Raw genomic sequence first — 19,824 nt, forward strand, 5'->3', positions numbered from 1 at the left:
TGGTGGACGTGCCACCCAGAGATGCAAAGTGAGATGGGGGTGGGAGGCAGCTCCAAGGGCCCCTGGGGACTGTACTTGGTCTGGATGCAAAGGACCAGAGCTTTCTCATAAGGTCTGGATCCCTCCAGGATAGATTTTGGCCTCAGGGGATTGGACTGGCCTGGGAGTCAGGCCCAGGAAAGGTGCTTGTCTAGGGCAGCTGGTGGACGTGCCACCCAGAGATGCAAAGTGAGATGGGGGTGGGAGGCAGCTCCAAGGGCCCCTGGGGACTGTACTTGGTCTGGATGCAAAGGACCAGGAAGAGGAAAGGTCAGCTCTGGCATCCAGGAAGGAGGCTGGTGGGTTATGCAGACCCAGGGAAGCAGAGGGAGGTGGGGGCGGGACCAGGCCCCGAAGCAGTGCTCCTGGGAACCTGAGAAAGAACTGAGTTGCTCTGGATGCACAGGATCAGGAAGAAGCAGTGGTGGTTCCCCAGTTGTCTGGGGAACCAAGACAAGGAATGGTACAGGGCCCAGGCTAGGAGGAGAGACTGGCTGGTGAGATGGGAGGGTGAGTGAGGCTGGGGGAGTCAAGTCGTGGAGGGCCCAACTGACTTACCCTGGAGAGACTATTATTTTTATTTTATGTGTATGAGTGTACTGCCTGCATGTAGGTGAGTGCACCCGAGTCGTGCAATGCCTGCAGAGATCAGAAGAGGCTGTTGGATTCCCCTGGAACTGGAGTTACAGACAGTTGTTAGCTGCCATGTGGGTGCTGGAATTTGAACCTGGGTGTTCTGCAAGAACAGCCAGTGTTCTTAACCGCTGAGCCATCTCTCCAGGCACCTTTTTAATTTTTTAATAAATATTTTATTTATTATTTTTATTTTATGTGTATGTGAGTTCTTCCTGTATATATGTAAGTGCACCACATGCGTGCATTGCCCCTCAGGGCCAGAAAAAGGGTGTCAGATTCCCTGGAACTGGAATCATGGATGGTTGTTTGCTCCCATGTGGGTGCTGAGAATTGAACCTGGATCCTCTGGAAGAACAGCAAGTGTTCTTAACCATTAGGCCATTTCTCCCGCCACTATTTTTATTTTTTATTACACATATTTATTCCGTGCATGTGTGTATGGGGCGTGCACATGCCATGACATTCCTGTGGAGGTCAGAGGAAAATTTGTGGGATCCAGTTCTCCCCTTCCGTCATGTGTGTCCCAGGCATTGAAATCAAGGTGTCAGACTTGGCAGGAAGTACCCTTACACACTGAGCCATCTAAATAGCCTTTTACAAAAGTATCTATTTATTTATCTATTAATTTATTTGTTTGTTTGTTTGTTTAAAGACAATATCTCATTTCGCATAGGATGGCTTGAAATCCTTTATGTAGTTACAATCTTAAACTTGTGATCCTACTACCTCTACTACCCAAATGCTGATACTACAGGTGTGCTCTACTATATGTGTTTTATGTGGTGCTTGGTATCAAAACCAGGGCCTTAGACATGCTAGGTTTATGCTCTAACAGCTGACCTAGGTCTCCAGCCTTGGGGTTAACACTGCAGTTCATCTTTAAAAGAAAAAAAACTATTCTGAATACATTACTTATTTCATTTTTGTGCTAATAGCTTATAAAACATTTTAAATAGCCACAGCCATAAAACATTATTAATAAATATACTTCAATATAACTAAAAAAAGCATTTAAATGACATCAAATTTATTTTAAGCATGGAATAGAGCTTGTGAGCAGTGTGCAACAGTGAGGACACCACAGCTTCGGAATGGAAATACTGACAAGAAGGAAGAAAGTGGTGATATCTCAACCAAGATAATGAATGTCCAGTAAAGAACAGCAAGATAAGGAGAAGGAAACATCCAAATCAACCACTACTATCCTATACTTTAAAAAAAACTATGCTTGCTTTATTATATAGAGCTGTTTAGGAGTCACAGTCAAACTGAGCAGAAGGTGTTGAGATTTTGTTTTTTTTTTTTTGGACACAGGGTCTCTCTGTAGCCCCAGCTGGCCTGGAACTCACTATGGAGACTAGGCTGATCTTGACCTCACAGAGATCCGCCTGCCTCTGCCTCTGCCTCTCGAGTACTGGGACTAAAGGCTAGCACCACCATACCCGGCTGCCACTGAGATTTTATATAGTACCCCCCTCCCACTCATCAAAACATACCAATATGCCCTCCATTTTCAGCATCCTACCTCAGAGTAGAACGTTGGTTACAATAAGTAAACCAACACAGTTACATCATCATTTGAAGATCATAGTTTGTATTGGGTCATTATTTTTTTTTGAAACAGGATTTCATATCACAAAAGGTGGTATCCAAATTGATATATGTATAGCTGAGGATGACTTTGAATTCCTGATCTTTCTGTCTCTACCTCTCAAGTGATGGAATTACAGGTATGTGGTACTATGCCAGGGACATTAGGGTCACTCTTGTTGCTGTACATTCTATAGATTGGGGCAAATATCCACCATTATATATCCATACAGAGTAGTTTCAATACCCTAAAAATCTTCTGTGTTCCACCTACTTATCACCCACTTCTTTAAACGTCTAACGATAAAAAATTTTAAGAATCATTATTTATTCTTTGATAATTTCATATATGTATACAATATATCTTTACTATATCCAATCCAAATCCTCCCTTCTACTCCCCTCAGACATTTCCCATACCTCCCCTTCCCACCTTCATGGCCTCTACTTTTTTTTTTGTTTATAACCTAAGTCCAATTATTGATGTTTGCATGCACATGGGTGTGGGACCATCCACCGTGGGCAGCCTATGGGCATCAACACTCTTGAGAAAAAATGACTCTGTCTCACTTGGCAGTTATCAACTGCCAATAGCTCTTCATCTAGGGGTGGAGCCTCATGAGCCCCTGTGCCATTCATGTTAGAATGTTGATTGGCTTGATTTTGTGCAGGTCTTGTACATGCAACCATAGCTGCTGTGAGTTCATGAGTACAATGACCATGTTATGACCAGAAAACAGCATTTCAGAGCACTCTTCCCAATCCTCTGGCTCTCATATTCTTTCGTTCCCACCCTCAGTGGTGTTCTCTGAGCTTTGAGAGGAAGGCGTTGATATAGATGTCCTATTTAGGGCTGAGCACTCAACTATCACTAATTCTCAGCAGTTTGACCAATTATGAGTCTCAACATTAACTGCTGCCCACTGCAAAAAGAAGCTGACCAAGGCTGAGAGTGGCAGTAATATATGGGTATAAGTATACATATTTAAAAGGCAATTTGATAACATGTCAGTATAGCAAAACAACAGTAGCATGTTCCCCACTACGGTCTATGACCTTCCAAGTCATGGACTTTGGATCAGTTTTACAATATTAAGCCTGAATTCCTTCCTGTGAAGCAGGCCACAAATCCTATCAGAAAACAGTTGGTCATACCATTATTGCATCAGCAAGCACATTTTGTCTGGGAGTTCTATATTGTAGCATTCAGGGTCCACTGCTGGGTAAGTCCATTGATAACTTCTCCCCCAGTGGCCTGCATAGAACCTTCAGGAACTGTGAAACCTGACCAGCGGGGAGAAAGTTTCACCAAAAGTGTGTTGGGTCTTCAGCAACAGAGTCTGACCATCTAGCTATGGTGGGAAGCCAAGGGCAATGGGAATATCTGTGCTGTTTGGGGAGCCTCTGGGGCCTCTCTGACCAGTAACTTGCAGGAAGTATCCTGTTCCCAGCAGAGATTTTCATTTTATAATGCATGTCTTCTGGGGGGAGAATTTTCCACCTATGCAGAGTACCTCTGTTTAAACTCCTCTTTTAAAAAATTATATATTTGGAGGGGTTGGGGATTTAGCTCAGTGGTAGAGTGCTTGCCTAGCAAACGCAAGGCCCTGGGTTCAGTCCTCAGCTCCAGAGAAACAATTATATATTTTTATTAGTTTACAAAGCAGTGGGTCTCCATAAGGCTCTTTAATACATCCTTAGTTTGGGTTAACTCACCCTCATTCTCTCCCCTCACCCCCTGTAACAGATATTCATACTTGGGCTATAGTTTTGCCTTTTTCAGAAGGTCATGTTGTTGGAATCATGCAGCACGTAGGCAGCATTTTCATATTGGCTTCTTTCTCTTAGTAATGTGTATTTAAGTTTCTGCCACGTCTTTGCGTGACTCAATAAAGAATTTCTTCGTAGTACTGAATAACAGTCCGTTATTCACCTACTGAAAGACATCTTGGTTGATTTGAAGCTTTACAAATTATGAATGAAACCGCTGTAAACATCATGTGTGAGTTTTTAATTGGGCATAAATTTTCAGCTCACTTGAGTAAATAACATGAAGTGTAATTACAGGGTCACATGTTAAGAGTATGTTTAATGTTGTAATAAAACCACCAAACTAACTGAATATGATGATACAAGCTTGTAATTTCAGCACTTGGAAGGCAGACGCAGGCTAACTGCCATGAACTGAAAGTCAGCTTGGGCTATAGAGTAAGACCTTGTCTCAAAAACAAACAATCTAATAAACAAACAAGGATGAGGGATGCAGCTCAGTTGCTTGCCTGCCATGCAGGCTCGATCCACCACCTCCTAAACTAGATGTGATGGCATGCTTCTAAAATTTCAGCACTAGGTAGGTAGAGGCAGGAGTGCAATGTCAGCCTGGACTACACATTGAGTTTCAGGCCAACATCTAGATAAGGTGAGAGACTCTAACTCAAAACAACAAGCCTCCCCCTTAAAAAAAATACAAGCTGAAGGCTACCATGGTGGCACATGCCCATAATCCCAGCACTTGAGAGGTGGAGGCAGGAAGATCAGGAGTTCTAGGTCAGCTTGGGCTACATGAGAACCAACCCTGTAAAAGAAAGAGAGAGAGTGAGGGAGAGGAAAAAAGAGAGATAGAGAAGGGGGAAGAAAAAAAGGAAGAAGGAAGGTAAGAAGGAAGAAGAAAGAGGACAGGAAAGAGAAAATGTTTCTGATAAAATATCACATTTTTTTCAGGGATGGCTCAATTACATATATGTATATAATATTTCTATTTTTATCTTTGGGAAAGACTACTGTTCCTTGATTATAGGTCAATTTATATACTGAATTTGATAGATACAAAGACACTTATGGGAGCTAGAGACATGGCTTAGCGGTTCAGAGCACTGATTTCTCTTGCAGAGGACCTGGGTTTAGTTCCCAGTACCGACATGGAAATAATACTGTTTTAGGAGATCTGATGCCCTCCTCTGTCCTCCTGCACATTACATGCATGGGTGCACTTGTATATGCAGACAGAACACTCATACAAATAAGTAATTTTTTAAAAGACAGCTATGTGCATTTCACTATGTAGCGATAGTTGCCATGTATTTGAGTAACTTTGTGCAACTCACCATGATACTTAGCTTTATTTTCTTCATCTATAGTAAGTACAGTTGAGCTATGCAATTATTTCCATTCCCTTACCTCATACAAAATTAAATCCAAGTAGGGCATGGCAGTGAGAGCTTGTTTGATCCCAGATACTCAGGAACCTGAGATGGGAAAATCATTTGAGCTCATTAGTTTGAGATAGACAAAGTAAGACATCATCTCAAGAAATTATATACAGATATATGCACATATATGTATGCGTATATGTTTGTGTATATCCCTTTCACAGTGCATATATGTCCCCAAAGAAAACTGTGGATTGCTTCCAAAAAGAGTAGACATTCCCATTAAAAAGACAATGAAGGCAGGCACGGTGGCACACACCTGTAATTTAAGCACTTGAAAGGCTGAGGCAAGAAGACTGTTGTTAACTCTGAAGCCAACTAAGGTGACATAGCAAGACCTGTCTCAACACCAACATCTTCAAAAGACAATGAACATACTTTAATTGAAACCACTTTTTTTTTCTCTTTACGTGTCCTGCCTGATTCAGTAATAAATGATGAATTTTCTTACTAATCAACATAATTATAAATCCTAACAAATAAAATATGAATAGCTTTTCTTTCCAATAGCATATTTTTTAGAGTCACTACAGGAGTGCTTATAGTCTTACTGAGATTAGTGAATTCCTTTCAGCCATTCAGTTTATAATTTGGGCCTGCTATTGAATTGAACTGATAGAGAAACCTGGATGTTCTGTCCCTTGTATGATTTGAATGGAAGAAAGGAGTACTTGAAAAGTCAGCTCGCCACAATTGCAGATGTATTATAAGTGTAGTATGTGAACACAATTGTGGTTAAGGCTGCATTTTTATAAGTATCTATATTTTATACTTCATTATATAAAGTATCCACATGCAGATCATCAGAAAGAGCGTACATCTTTGTTCCTCTTCTATTAGCCACCAGGAGCTTGGACTGGGGAACAGAAAAGGAAAGACAAAACAAGGATGAAGATAACAGGGAAAGTGTGGGGAGAAATAAGAGGACTGCAAACCTGGAAAGAGAAAGGAAAGTTGAAAGAAATAAAACAAGCAGCTGAAACGGGGTGTGGTGGTGCACATCTGTAACCCACTAGGGAGGCAGAGGCAGAACAATTGCTACAAGTTTGAGATCAGTCTGGGCAACAGCATGCTCCATGTTAACTTGGGTCAAACAATGAGACTCTGTCTGAAAAAAAAAGAAGAAAAAGGAGGAGCAGGAGGAGGAGGGGGGAGGGAAGTAGGAAGGTAGGAAGGGAGGGAGGGAGGGAAGGAGGAAGGAAGGAAACAGGAAGGAAGGAAGGAAGGAAGGAAGGAAGGAAGGAAGGAAGGAAGGAAGAGAGGGAAAATGAAGGAAAGAAAAACTAGTTTCAAGATTCCTGTCTGAGGATGTAGAAAATAAAGCAAAACAAAATATCAGCTGGCCTTGGTCTGAATACCCAGTACACAGAAGTCTGGGTCAGGAGAATCACCAGTAGGTGGCTAGCCCGATATATATGAAGAAATACACAGCCCAAATGGCTAGTGGTCTCATTTGAATACCATCTTGTCCTTAAATAAATCCACAACCTTGCCAATATTCCAGGTACCATTCCTGTTGCGGCACCTTAAGAAACAAATTTTCTTTTTTAGACTATTTTGTTTATTATTTTTTTATCTTGTGTATATGAATGTAATGCCTGGGGGTATGTAAGTACACCCATGTCATACAATGCCTGTGGGGGTCAGAAGAGGGTGTCAGATCCCCTGGAACTGGAGTTACAGATGGATTTTAGCCACCCTGTGAGTGCTGGGAATTGAACCTGGGTCCTCTACAAGAACAGCCAGTGCTCTTAACTGCTGAGACATCTCTCCAGCCCCACAAATTTTCTTTTTATTTTTTCTTTATGTGATCATGAACATTGTTTAATGTTTCTATTAGCATATGTAAATTAATATTGCAAGAATTCCTTCTGTTCGGAGATAGAAATAACTCTACATCCTCATCAGGTCCCCTCTGCTCTGCCCATGCTATTACTACTACCTTGAAACCAAGGTATGATTCCACAAAATTTCACTCTGGGGAACCAAAGAATTGAATTAGGCTTACTTACAGAGCATAGGTGATGGGTTATGGGCAAGACAGGAGCATAGGTGACCCCAAAGCAGGCCCACTGGAAGGCTAGCACCCAACATGGACAATGGCTTCCCCATGGCTACAATCATGGGAATCCCTTATGAGCCTTCTCCAAACTTATAAATTCCAGTACCTCCCATAGATCCGGAAGCCAGGTGCAATTAAGGCAAAATTGCATACAAATGGCTTGGAGGGGAGCCTGGTATATTAGGTGAGGTTCCAATTGCCATCCATCCCCTCCTCTGAGGGAATGTCATTAGTCCACAGACTTATTCCTGATGGATTTTTGCAAGGAGGTATAATTGATCCAGTCAAGATGGTGGCTGTTTTCCTTAGAGGATAGTGCAATACAATATTATACATAATAATGAAATTCGTTATGACATGTACAAAATGTGTTTCAATCATATTCAGCCCCTGTTACACTTTCTTGCCCCCTCCCACTCTTATTGATTTCTTTCCTCTTCCCAGCTAGCCCCACTTCTACTTTCATGTCTTTTTTTTCTGATTTAATGAGTTGCATTAGGGTATTTTATAGGAGCATGTGTGGGACATTGCATCCAGAAGCATGGACACCTGACCAGTTCCTATACCACTGAAGAAAGTATCTCTCCATCCCCCAGCAACCATTATCTGCATATAAATCTTCAGGAAGCAATAGGGCCCCATGAACCCCTCCCCAGGAACAGCTTTCCAAGCTGCAACTGCCTCAACTTAAGACAAGTATTTCAAATATGTTTGGAAGATGAGATGATAAAATTTCTTTTATTTTTCTATTCTCTCTCTCTTTCTTTCTCTCTTTTTTTTTGACACAGGGTTCCACTTTGTATCCCTGGCTGGCCTTGTTTGTAAAAGACCAAGAATTAAATTGGATAGAGATCATATGAAAATGTACTAAATGGACAATTTGTCTATTGTTTCATAAGTATTTCCTAAACTAGATGAGGATCTGGACTGACTGCTAGCAGTTATGAGCACTTGCTATGCAATCATGAGGACTGGAGTTCAGATCCCAACACCCACATAGCCATCTAGGTGTCTCAAAAACATATGTAGCTCCAGGCCCAAGGGATCCAACACCCTCTTCTGGCCTCCAAGCACAAAGTTGTGCACACCCACACACATCAGTACACATACACTTACCCAGATACACACAGACCCACACACATTAAAATAAATCTTTTAACAACAACCACTTTTTATTTCTCACGATTATTTGGGCTAATTGGGTTGAGCTACATGAATTTGAATTCTAGGTAGAATTGATTAAGGTCATTTAGTCAACTAGATCACTCATTCAGCAGCCATAACAGCTGGAAGCTTACTTGGAGTAAAACTTCTGTTCCATTTTGGTTTTCTGTTGCTGTGATAAAACACTGTCCAAAACCAACTTGGGGGAAAGAGGTTCATTTGGTTTATATAATGGAGGGAAATCAAGGCCAGGAGGCAGGGGGCTGAAGCAGAGACCATTTAGGAACACTGCTTACTGACTTACTGCTCTGGTTTGTGCTAAGCCTACTTTCTTATACAGCTCAGGATGCCCAGGTGCGGCACCACCCACAGTGAGCTGAACTCTCCCACATCACTCAACATTCAAGAAAATGCCTCACAGACATGTCCACAGGTCAGTCCCACAGAGGAAATTCCCCAATTGAGGTTGTGTCAAATTGAAAACCAAAGTCAACTACAGCTTTCCACCACTTGTCAACATTAACACAAGCACGTCACTATTCAAACCATACTCTTTTCATTTCTTTTATTTTTCTTTCTTTCTTTTTTTTTTTTTTTGTGAGTTCTTAATTTCTAAATTGTCTGTAGACCACATTTATATTTAAAATTATTTCAGAAAGAAAACTCTTTTTTCATGGCGAATCAAATTTTCAAAATTCAATGCAATTGTACTAAGAGTTACTCAAAAGATTATTGTAAGAACGTTTTCATTGGCCATTTGTTTAGAAGGCCAGATTTGCAAGAGTGTATTAATTTCTCTTTCACTTTGAGTAAGCCAGGAAATCATTCATTTTCAGTTCAGAGGTACTCCGTTCTCCATTCACAGTGACTGAGGAAAGCAAGATGCTGCCTTTTAAAAGATCCATTTTCCAAACTGGTCTACAGAATTCTAGGAATGAGCAGGTCCTCTGATGAGGGCTCTTAGGACTGTCAAATGGCGGCAAGTTGCGTTCCAGGTTTGCTAAATGGGGCTTCCCTCATTTACTTTAAAATTTTATTTCAGTTAAATTGTAATGTTTTCTTTTTCTAAATTTGAAACAATGCACATGAATATGGAGCTTTTACGTGAAAACCCAGATGTGTAGTTTTTCTATCAAGATTTGTCAGACCAGGCTGCAGTGCAGAGGTGTGTCCACGGGATGGAACCTTCCTCTCGTGCTTTCTTCCCCGCTCCTTTCTGAGTCCCTCCTGGAGCCTGCAGGGCTCTGAGGTGCTGCTGCTGCTCGGTTCTTCATGTTCTTCCTAGAGATCTGTGACACAGGAAAGGTCTACGAATCTGGCTGCTGTGGAATCCACACTGCCGTAACTTGTTTGAACCCACTGGCATGGTGGCTAGTGGCATTCTGTGGAATAATAAAATGGGACTTAGTGGAAAGCACATAGTGTGCGTGATTTGAGATAGGGTCTTCCCAGTAGCCTCAGCTGGCCTGGCGCTTACTATGTAGACCAGACTCACAGAGATCCATCTGCCTCTGCCACCCAAGTGCTGGGATTAAAGGTATGCACCACTATGCCCAGCTTTTTTGTTCCTTTTTAAAAAATTTTATTCCATGTGTATGAATGTTTTGCTTGCATGTGTGTAAGTTCACCATGTGCAAGCAATGCCCATGGAATCTAAAAGATGGTGTTGAATCCCCTGGAATTGGAGTTACAGACAGCTGTTAGCCACCATGTGGATGCTGGAAACCAAACCTGGGTCCTCTGCAAGACCAGCCAGCGCACTTAACTGCTGAGCCAGCTCTCCAGTCCCCAATTTTCATTTATTGTCCCCAAGATCTCACTATAATATCACAATATAAAACGCAGTACAACCTTAAAAAATGGCAATGATTTAAAAGTCTCCAAGTTCTGGTACAATTAAAGGAAAGCAAAACCAAAACTGCTTATGTCTGGGATTCACTCTTGATCTTTTGAGCTCCAAAGAGCTTGGGCAGCTTCACTTCTCTTGATCTTCTGTCTACAACATAGTCTATTAGGCTCAGGCTGTATCCATTCTATACAAGCCACTATCCTTGGTGGTCATCCCACAGTCCTGGCATCTTCAATATGCTTGGATCTCTATAGCAACTGATGCTGTACCTTCACCAATGACCTCACCTGGTCTCTTCAGGGACTCCAACTCTGCTACACAGTGTTAAGCCTTGGCTTCTCTTCATAACCCCTTCAATCCTATAGCTTTCATGCCACCAAAACCAGCAACATGTGGAAGAGTCTTACACACTACCACATTTGTTTTCCACCTTATGATGTAGCCTCAGTCCCCTTGGATCACAGTGTGTCTGTGTGCTAACCATAAGGAAATACTCCATAGAATATTTCACATCAATTATGGTGGTCTCTTATTAACCACCATTGGTTTTTCAACCCTAGCATTATAACCAGCATTAATTGTCCCAATAAAACACAAAAGGTTTCCAAAAATTCTTAATTCAGATATATCAAAGAAACAGTTCTGATAGAGTCTTTGCTTCCCTCTGAAACTTCACAAACTAAGCCTCCATTTTCCACATTTCTCTTAGTATAACTGGTCCAAGCAACACAGCAACAGCTCATTAATCTCTATTCAGTCAATGGCTTTTCCAGCACTAGGTTTCAAATGCTTCCGCAATCTTCCAGAAAAACAAACAAACAAATAACAACAACAACCAAAAACAATATAGTAAGGTCTGTCGAAGCAATACCTTATGATCTTCGTCTGAATTGCTGTCCTTGTTTGGTTTTTATTGTTGTGATAAAACACTCTAACCAAAACCAACTGGAGGAGAAAAGTATTTATTTGGCTTACAAATTCTAATCACAGCTCATCATTGAGGGAATCCTGAGCAGGAACTCAAGGGAAGAACCTGGAGGCAGGAACTAGGAACTGAAGCAGAGACTAAGAGACTATGGAAGAACACTGCTTACTGGCTTGCTTCTCTGGCTTACTCAGCTACTTCTCTTATATAGCCCAGACCTACTGCTCCAAGGATGACATTGCTCACAGTGGGCTGAGCCCTCCTATATCTACTAGCAATCAAAAAAATGCCCTACAGACAGACCCACAGGCCAATCCCATGGAGGCCATTCCTCAACTGAGGTTCCCTCTTGCCAAGTATCTCAAGTTGACAACTGAAACTAAACAGGGCAATATCCAAGACAGTTTCATTCACGTCTCTAAACATTGTGGCTGTTTACCTGGGTGCCTTAAGTCTTACAGAGCTTCTCATCTGCTGGCAGTTTAGATTGTCTTTCTTGCAACCTGGCAGTTGGGCTCCAAGAGGGAAAGTCTCACTTCTATACAGGAGCATTTCAAGTCTCTGCTTGTGTCTGCTTGTGCTTGCTTATATCCCATTGCTTTTGCAAGTAATGTTGTCTAAGCACAAGGCCAGTGTGGGAGGGCACAACAAAAGAGCAGTATTACTAGAAGACATGAGTCATTTGAAGTCACATATCTAATAAATCTTTTTAAAATTTTTATTTATTTTTATTTTATGTGTATGACTGTATTGCCTGCATGTATGTAAGTGCACCCATGTCATGCCATGCCCGAAGAGGACAGAAGACGGTGTTGGATCTTCTGGAACTGGAGTTATGGATGGTTGTTACCTGCCATGTGGGTTCTGGGATTTGAACCCAGGTCTTTTGCAAGAGCAGCTAGTGCCCTTAACTATTGAGTCATTTCTCCAGCCCCAATATTTTATTTATTATTTTAATTTTTTATATTTTATGTGTATGCGTGTATTGCCTTCATGTATGTAAGTGTACCCATGTACAGTGCCCACAGAGGTCAGAAGAGGGTGTTGGATTCCATGGAACTGGAGTTACAGATAGTTGTTAGCCACCATGTGGGTGCTGGGATTTGAGCTCAGGTCTTCCACAAGAGCAGTCAACGCTCTTAACCGCAGATCCATCCCTCCATCCCAGGATCCACATATCTAGTAGTCTACTGTGTGTGTATGCCATATTTATTCATTCATTCAGCAGTTACATAAACCTCCAGTGTGGGGCTAGAGAGACAGCTCAGTGGTTAAGAAAACTTGCTGCTCTTGCAGAGGACCTGAGTTTGGTTCCCAGCACTCACATGGCAGCTCACAACTATCCTTAACTCCAGTTCTGGCCTCAAAGTACAATAGGCACACACATTGTGTATATACACTCATACACATAAAACAAAAATAACTTTGAAAAACCATGAAAATAAATTAAAATTTTAAAAAATGGCTGGGCATGGTTGTGAACACCTTTAATCCCAGCACTCAGGAGGCAGAGGCAGGCAGATCTCTGTGAGATCAAGTTCAGCCTGGTCTCCATAGCAAGTTCCAGGTCAGCTGTGGCTACAGTGAAACCCTATGTCAAAAAGACCAAACAAAAGTAAAAATAAAAAACCTCAGGTGTGGTCCCTAGGCCAGCAGCAGTGTCACCTTGAAACTTGTTAGCAATGCAGATTCTCAGGCCTCACCTAGGAAACAGGAAATTCTCAGTAGTGGCTGCAGTGTGAGTGTGTGAGTGTGTATGTGTGTGTGTGTGTGTGTGTGTGTGTGTCTGTCTGTCTGTCTGTCTGTCTGTGTCTGCTTGTGTTTTGAGGATCTCAGAATGGAACCCTGGTTCTCAAGTATATTAAGCAAGTTTTCTACCACTGAACCCTATCCTGAGTTCTAGTAATCTGAATTTTTAAAAATTATTTTACATATGAGTATTTTGCCTGAATGTATATAGGTTCACCATGTGTGTACAATACCCTCAGAGGCCAGAAAAGGGCATGAGATCCCTTGAACTGGAGTTATGTATGGTTGTTAGCCACCATGTGGGTACGGGGAACAGTTTCCAGGTGTTCTGCAAAAGCAGCCAGTGCTCTTAACTGCTGAGCCATCTCTCCATTCCCAGCAATCTAGATTTTAAAATAAATCTTCTAGGTAGTTCTGATATAAGAAAAGTTTGAGAATCACTGCAATAACCTCACGCTATTATGACTAAAACGCTGTGTGAAGTGTTGCACATTTTTTGGCAGCCACACTTAGAGTTTCATTTTGCTTTTTGTTTTGTACTGGAGGCTAAACCCATGGCTTCCCCATGAGAGGCAAGCACTCTACTACTGAACTACATTTTCATCTCTTTTTACTTTTTATTTTGAGACTGGGTCTTACTGAATTGCCCTGGCTGGCCTTGAACTCACTCTGTAGCCTGAGCAGATCTAAAATTTGTAATCCTCCTGCCTTTAGCCTCCTCAGTAGCTGGAATTACAGGTTTGTATCACCTGGCTGGGCTCACATTTGCATTTCCATGCATGTAAATGAATTCTCCAAATTGCAAGGGGAAGGAAGAGGCTTCCTGTTTCTATTTGGCTATTTTTAATCGAGTATATTTACATTACTAATATGTTTCAATACTTGGTGCTAACTCAGGTGAAGCTCAAATCATCCCCACTCCATAAAATAATAATGTGCCTGTGCTCTTTATTATAAATATTTCCAGCACAACTTTCCATGCTATGCTTTTCATATCCATATCAATCCATGTAAAAATCATCATAAAATGGGGGGGGGTGATTATAAGTTAAGCTTTCCAAATAGATTAGTCTGAAAAGCAAATACAAATTAATTAATTAATTTTTATGTGTATGAGTGTATTGTCTGCATCCATGTAAGAACACCCATGTAGTGCAATGCCCTTGGAGGTTAGAAGAGGGCATCAGATCCCTTGGAACTGAAGTTACAGTTGGAAGCCGCCATGTGGGTACTGGGATTCAAACTTGGATCCTCTGCAAAAGCAGCCAGTGCTCTTAACTGTTGAGACACTTCTCCAGCCCCGCAAGTACAAATTTATTTTAAGAGTGTCACACTGTAGCCTGGCTGGCTTCTAACTCTTGTCACTCTTCCTGCCTCAGCCTCCCGAGTGCTGGAATTATAGGTGTGTACCACCACACCTATCAATAAGTGCTGCTTTTTAGGCAAATAAGAGACGATCTTTTGGAGTGTAACCAAAAGAAATATTCTCCAGGGAAATAGGCTTTCTGTTTATCCAAATTCTGCATAAGTTAACAAAGAACAGGAAAAACCAGAGAAGGAATAAGTTAAGCACCTAGAGGTTCTCCAACAGGGGTTAACATTTGCTTTCTGGTTTACCAGTCAGAAATCATCCCAGGAAGAACTGTGTGCGGTGGTACAGGCCTATTATCCCAGCACTAGGGAAGTGAAGGCAGAGGGATCAACATTTCAAGGTCATCCTTCTAGGCAACATAGAGAGGTAGAGGTTAGTCTGGGACTTGTGGAAAGGATAGAAAGGTGTTTAAGAGTTGTTGCTCTCTTCTGCAAGTTCAGTTTCTAGCACCCACATCAGGTGGCTCACAACTGCCTGCAACTCCATCTCCAGGGTATCCAAAGCCCTTTCTGTTCCCTTGGACCCCTGAACTCACATGCATATACCCATACACAGACACATACATATACACATAATGAAAAATAAAAATAAATCTGAATATGATCAAAATACATTGCATGAAATTCTCTAATCAATAAACATATTTTAAAATAGATAAAATAAACCCTTGGATCCAGTGGATGAACCCACAGTGAAGGGCATTTGGGGACACAAGCCTGACTTTGTAGGCACACACACACACACACACACGAGTGTGTGTGTCTGTGGCTGTGTGTGTTATAGTAGAGTACAGAAAGTTGCTGGGAAGTTAGTTGAAGGTAGGTGCAGATAAGAGAGGGGATCTAAAAATGATCAAAACATTGTGTGAAATTTTCAAAAATTCAGTAAAAATCAAAGAAAAGAAAAGGGGGGAAGGAAGGAAGAACAAAAGAAAAGATCCCATGGTGAACTTTAGATAGCTCAGACTCCTTAAAGTATTTGCATGAAGAACCCTGGTTCTTATGCTCACATTCAGGTTTCATTCATTGAAACAAACCTGATAATAAAACTGCTTGCATCTTATGGATCCTTCTTAACCGTATTGCTTGTACAGTGATTTCACAGGCATTACATCAGCTACATCTCAATAACCCATCTACGTCACTGCCAGTGACATTTTCCCTATTTTACAAGTGAGCAAAAGGAATCCACAGGAGGCAATGAAGATCACAAAGAGTATGTATTGAATGGTAGGGCCAAGACACTAATGTTCTTACATTCCCAACCCAGGGTTTCTTCCACTGCTTTGTCTGCAGATCTGGGGTCACGGTGGTGTGGTGATCAAGGAAGACTAGGATACTACTTTCTTCTTTTCCATCCATTTTTCTTTCTAATTCTCTTCAGCTTCTGTAAGTTCAAGCTGCCGTAAAAGGCACTAGGTTTGATGTCAGGAGAATGAAATTCTAGTTTCAGCTGTGCCACTAGAGGCCGGCTGGTCTCAAATATGTGTATAACTTGTGCTCTTTGGGAATCAGCTGCTCCGCTATTACTTCAAAGTGTTTCATTTGATAATATAAAAATAGAATCACAGTATCTATCATTGATTTTTACAGTTATCCAGAAGTTTGGGATTGTAGCTAGGGTTTGAAGGGGTGGAGAAAGGGCCAGAAAAATGGAGTTATAATTCTTTCTTAATTTTTTTTAACTGGGGCTGGAGATGGCTCAGTGGTTAAGAGCACTAGCTGTTCTTGCAGAAGACACAAGTTCAAATCCCAGCACTCACATGGCGGCTAACAACCATCCATAACTGTAGTTCTAGGGGATCCGACACCCTCTTCTGTCCACTGAGGGCACTGCACGACATGGGTGCACTTACACACATGCAGGTATAACACTCATACACATAAAAATAAATTTTTACTTATGTGTTGCATGTGTGCCTCTGTGTCAGCCACATGTACTCATGTGCCTGTGCCAGCTAGAAGGCATTGGCTCCCCTATAGTAGGAGTAACAGGCATTTATGAGCTGCCAGATGTAGGTGTCAGGAACAGAACTCTGAGCCTCTAGAAAAGCAACAAATACTCTTAACCTTTGAGTCATCTCTTCAGCCCTTTATTTTGTTTTATTTTATTTTACTTCTCGAGACAAGGTCTTATGTAGCCTATTCTGGTCTCGAACTATCTATGTAGCTGAGGATGACCTTGAATTCCTGATTCTCCTCTCTCTCCTTCATTTCAGCATTCCAAGATAAAAGGAAGCAATTCTAAAAGAATAAGAGAAAAATAGATTTGTAAATGTTTAAAGTAATATTTAGGTTGTGGAATTAAGGTAAGCAGAGCTAGATTCTTCCATTTAAGACTCTTTCTTGGTCTCTTAGAGGGCATTTGAGATATGAGTTACTTCTGAAAATTCAAACTATTTTGGTTTTTTGTTTGTTTTGGTGAAAGTAATCAAATTGTGGGATAGACACTGTGGTAAGAACCACAGTAAGAATAAATTTAAGACTCTCTCATGTACCTTTAGTCCTGCATACTTCGAAATGACTGCTGATACCCACTGTGCTGCAAAACAAATAATTTGCTGTCCTATTGGACAACAGATTCCAACAGGAATCTGAGCCAAAACTGTGTGAAAGTTCAAATGTGGTCAGGGATTTTTTTTTTTTTTTTTTTTTTTGGCTCAATGTGGCAGGGTTGGTGGCTTTGTTTTTTTTTTTTTTTTTTTACTGACTTCTAGAATGAAGGAAATCCTTATCCATATACATCACTCAACTAATACCTATCACAGTGTTGACAGACAAGTTGGCCTAGTTGCTTAACATTTACCTAGTATGTCTGTCTGCCTCTTATCCTCTTCCAGGAAATTCAGAAATACTGACTCATCTGCCAGCTTATCAATAGTCTCAAGTCCAGCATCTCTGTAAGCAGTCCTCATCTGGAACACCAGGATCAGATGTCCAGAGTAGAGGAAATCTTGCTTTAACAGCAAGTGTGGTTAAAACGATATAAACAATGACGGACATGTGAGGGGGTATAATGTAAAGCAAAGACGGAAAACAGAATCCATGCTCCAATAGCGTGAAATTTGGGAAAGGAATGGAAACAAATGAGATTGGGAATAGAATCAATTTTGATAGCATGGTGGCTTGCAAAATCAATTCAGTGTTTTTATTTCCTGAGGTAGACTAGCCTGGTCCTGATCCTGTTGTGTAGTCAAGGATGCGTGTAGTCAAGGATGCGCTTGAACCCTCTGATCCTCCTGCCTGTACTCTTGTCACTCAAGTGCTGGGATTACAGGTCTGTATCACAGTGCATGGTTTAGTTTAGTGGTTTTCAAGCAGGAGCTTTATTTAAAAATGGCATTCCATAGAATAAAAAATATAGAATGCATAACATAGATTGAAGTACTTTTTTGAAACATAAAAACATACGTGAATATATGTATTTACGTATTTAACTATTGTATATTAAAAATGCATGTGTAACGAGCAGTACATACACACCAGCCTCAGGATGTTGTTTTTTATTTTTATTTTGTGTGTATGAGTGCTATGCCTGCATGTATGTAAACGCACCCGTGTCATGCAGTGCCGGCGGAGGACAAAGGAGGGCATGGAATCCCCTGGAACTGGAGTTACTGCCAGTTACCACCCGCCACCTCGGTGCTGGGATTTGAACCTGGGTCTTCGGCAAGAATAGCCAATGCTCTTAACCGCTGAGCCATCTGTCTAGCCCCTCAGGGGTTTTAAAAACTGTTTCTCACTCTGAGTCCGGCCCAAAGTTTGAAATCCTGTAGAACACAGGCCTTCAAAGGATCTAAGCAAGGTAAACTCAAGGTCAAGTGAAAATCCCATTTCTCTCCCCAGTTAATAAAGAGAGCGGAAATGGCGTGTAGGGGAGGGGCACTCTAGTGAAGTCAAGCGAGGAGCAAGGGTGCTTCAGGACAGGGAGGTGGTGGGTGCCTTCTGCCGGGTTAGTTAAAACTGAGGAACTTGGAGAGACTGATTTCGTATATTTTCTTTAAATGCTAAACCGAAAGAGCTTCCTCGTTCCTGGTCCCTGAAAAGCCTACAGAGGTGAGGGATTCACGCGGCTTCTTCGGTTTCTACCACACAGGGTGGATTCGAGTAGAAGAGCTTAGACCTATTAACGGTGCTAGAGCGCGGGAGGTGGGCGGGGCGTTGGAAGCGCGGGAAGGCCAGGCCGGGGTCATCCACCCCGCGACCAAGTTCGTGCTCTGCACAGCCTAAGACAAGGAACAGAGTACTACAGTTCAGGTCGCATCCCGAATCCCAAGCCCGAGACGCGGGTGGCGAGGTGGGTTCTTTTCCAGGGCTCACGGTGCTCCCGGCCAATGGGCAGCCCCGCCTCCGCCCTCCACCCTGCACCAGCGGGGCAAAAGGGAGTCGATTTCCCGGCCCCCTACCACGTGACCCGCCGGCGGGCCTCCGCCGCGCCCAGGCCCCGCCCCCGTGACGTCTCAGCGCCCTTGGACTGTCAGAACACCCGGCCTCTTTCCGCCCTCTCTCATTGGCCCGCTGGGCAGACAGCGCCCCCCCTCTTGCCACGCCCCCCGAAGCTCGGGAGAACGCAGTCCTGGGCGGGGCCTGGGCCGGGGGGCGGGGCGACGCGGCCCGGCGCGGGTAAAGGGGCTGTTCCCTAGCCGCGCGAGCCTTCAGCAGAAGCGCGCCGCTTCGCCTGGAGCTCTTGCCGCCCAGCTCTCCGCTGCTCGCCGCGGTCACCCGGGAGACTGACCGCGCCAGTTCGCCGACCCGAAGCGCATTTCCATGGCAGCCGCGAAGAAAGCAGTTTTGGGGCCATTGGTGGGGGCAGTGGACCAGGGTACCAGCTCTACACGTTTCTTGGTGAGCCCTGGGGTGACATCTCCTGAGCAGCTGAACAGGGACGGGAGCCCGGGGACGGAAAGGCGGAGGGTTGCGTCCTTAGCCCGCGCCTCTTGGGTCTCCTGGGCCCTCCCTGGTCACTGGGGCCAGGAAGGGAGGTCAAAGAGGGGATCTGCTCCACTGGGATTGCTTTGCCGGGGCCTGGGGGATCTCGGCCTGCCAGGACCCCCTGCAGCAGAGTGGAACAGTCGCAGCCTTGGTGTTGGAGCCAGGTCACATACCAGTGGGGGGATTTTCTCCCCAAAGAGAGTGAGTATCCTCGGAGCATCCACGCAGAGAAACCCGCGTGCAGCAGGGGACAGGTGGTCACACTGATGACTGCAGCGGTCTTCCCCCGGAGCATTTG

General features: G+C 42.9%; 1 protein-coding gene across 6 annotated transcripts in view; it reads left to right on the forward strand.

Annotated features, from left to right (window-relative positions):
• The first annotated feature begins 19,082 nt into the window (after nt 1–19,082).
• Gk (glycerol kinase) overlaps nt 19,083–19,824 on the forward strand; it is a 92,501-nt gene continuing 91,759 nt past the window's right edge. For 3 of the 6 annotated variants that reach the window (XM_029558440.1, XM_029558439.1, XM_008822728.3), the window contains exon 1: nt 19,222–19,439. In XM_029558440.1, coding sequence (XP_029414300.1) covers nt 19,362–19,439 — 78 coding nt within the window. In that variant the 5' untranslated portion in view covers nt 19,222–19,361. Of the gene's footprint in view, nt 19,440–19,824 lie in introns of all 6 variants that reach the window. The other 3 variants (XM_017795507.2, XM_029558438.1, XM_017795506.2) reach the window with 3 other exon arrangements.

This window comes from Nannospalax galili, unplaced genomic scaffold (assembly GCF_000622305.1).
Source record: "Nannospalax galili isolate Female #2095 unplaced genomic scaffold, S.galili_v1.0 scaffold7, whole genome shotgun sequence".
Lineage (NCBI taxonomy): Eukaryota > Metazoa > Chordata > Mammalia > Rodentia > Spalacidae > Nannospalax > Nannospalax galili.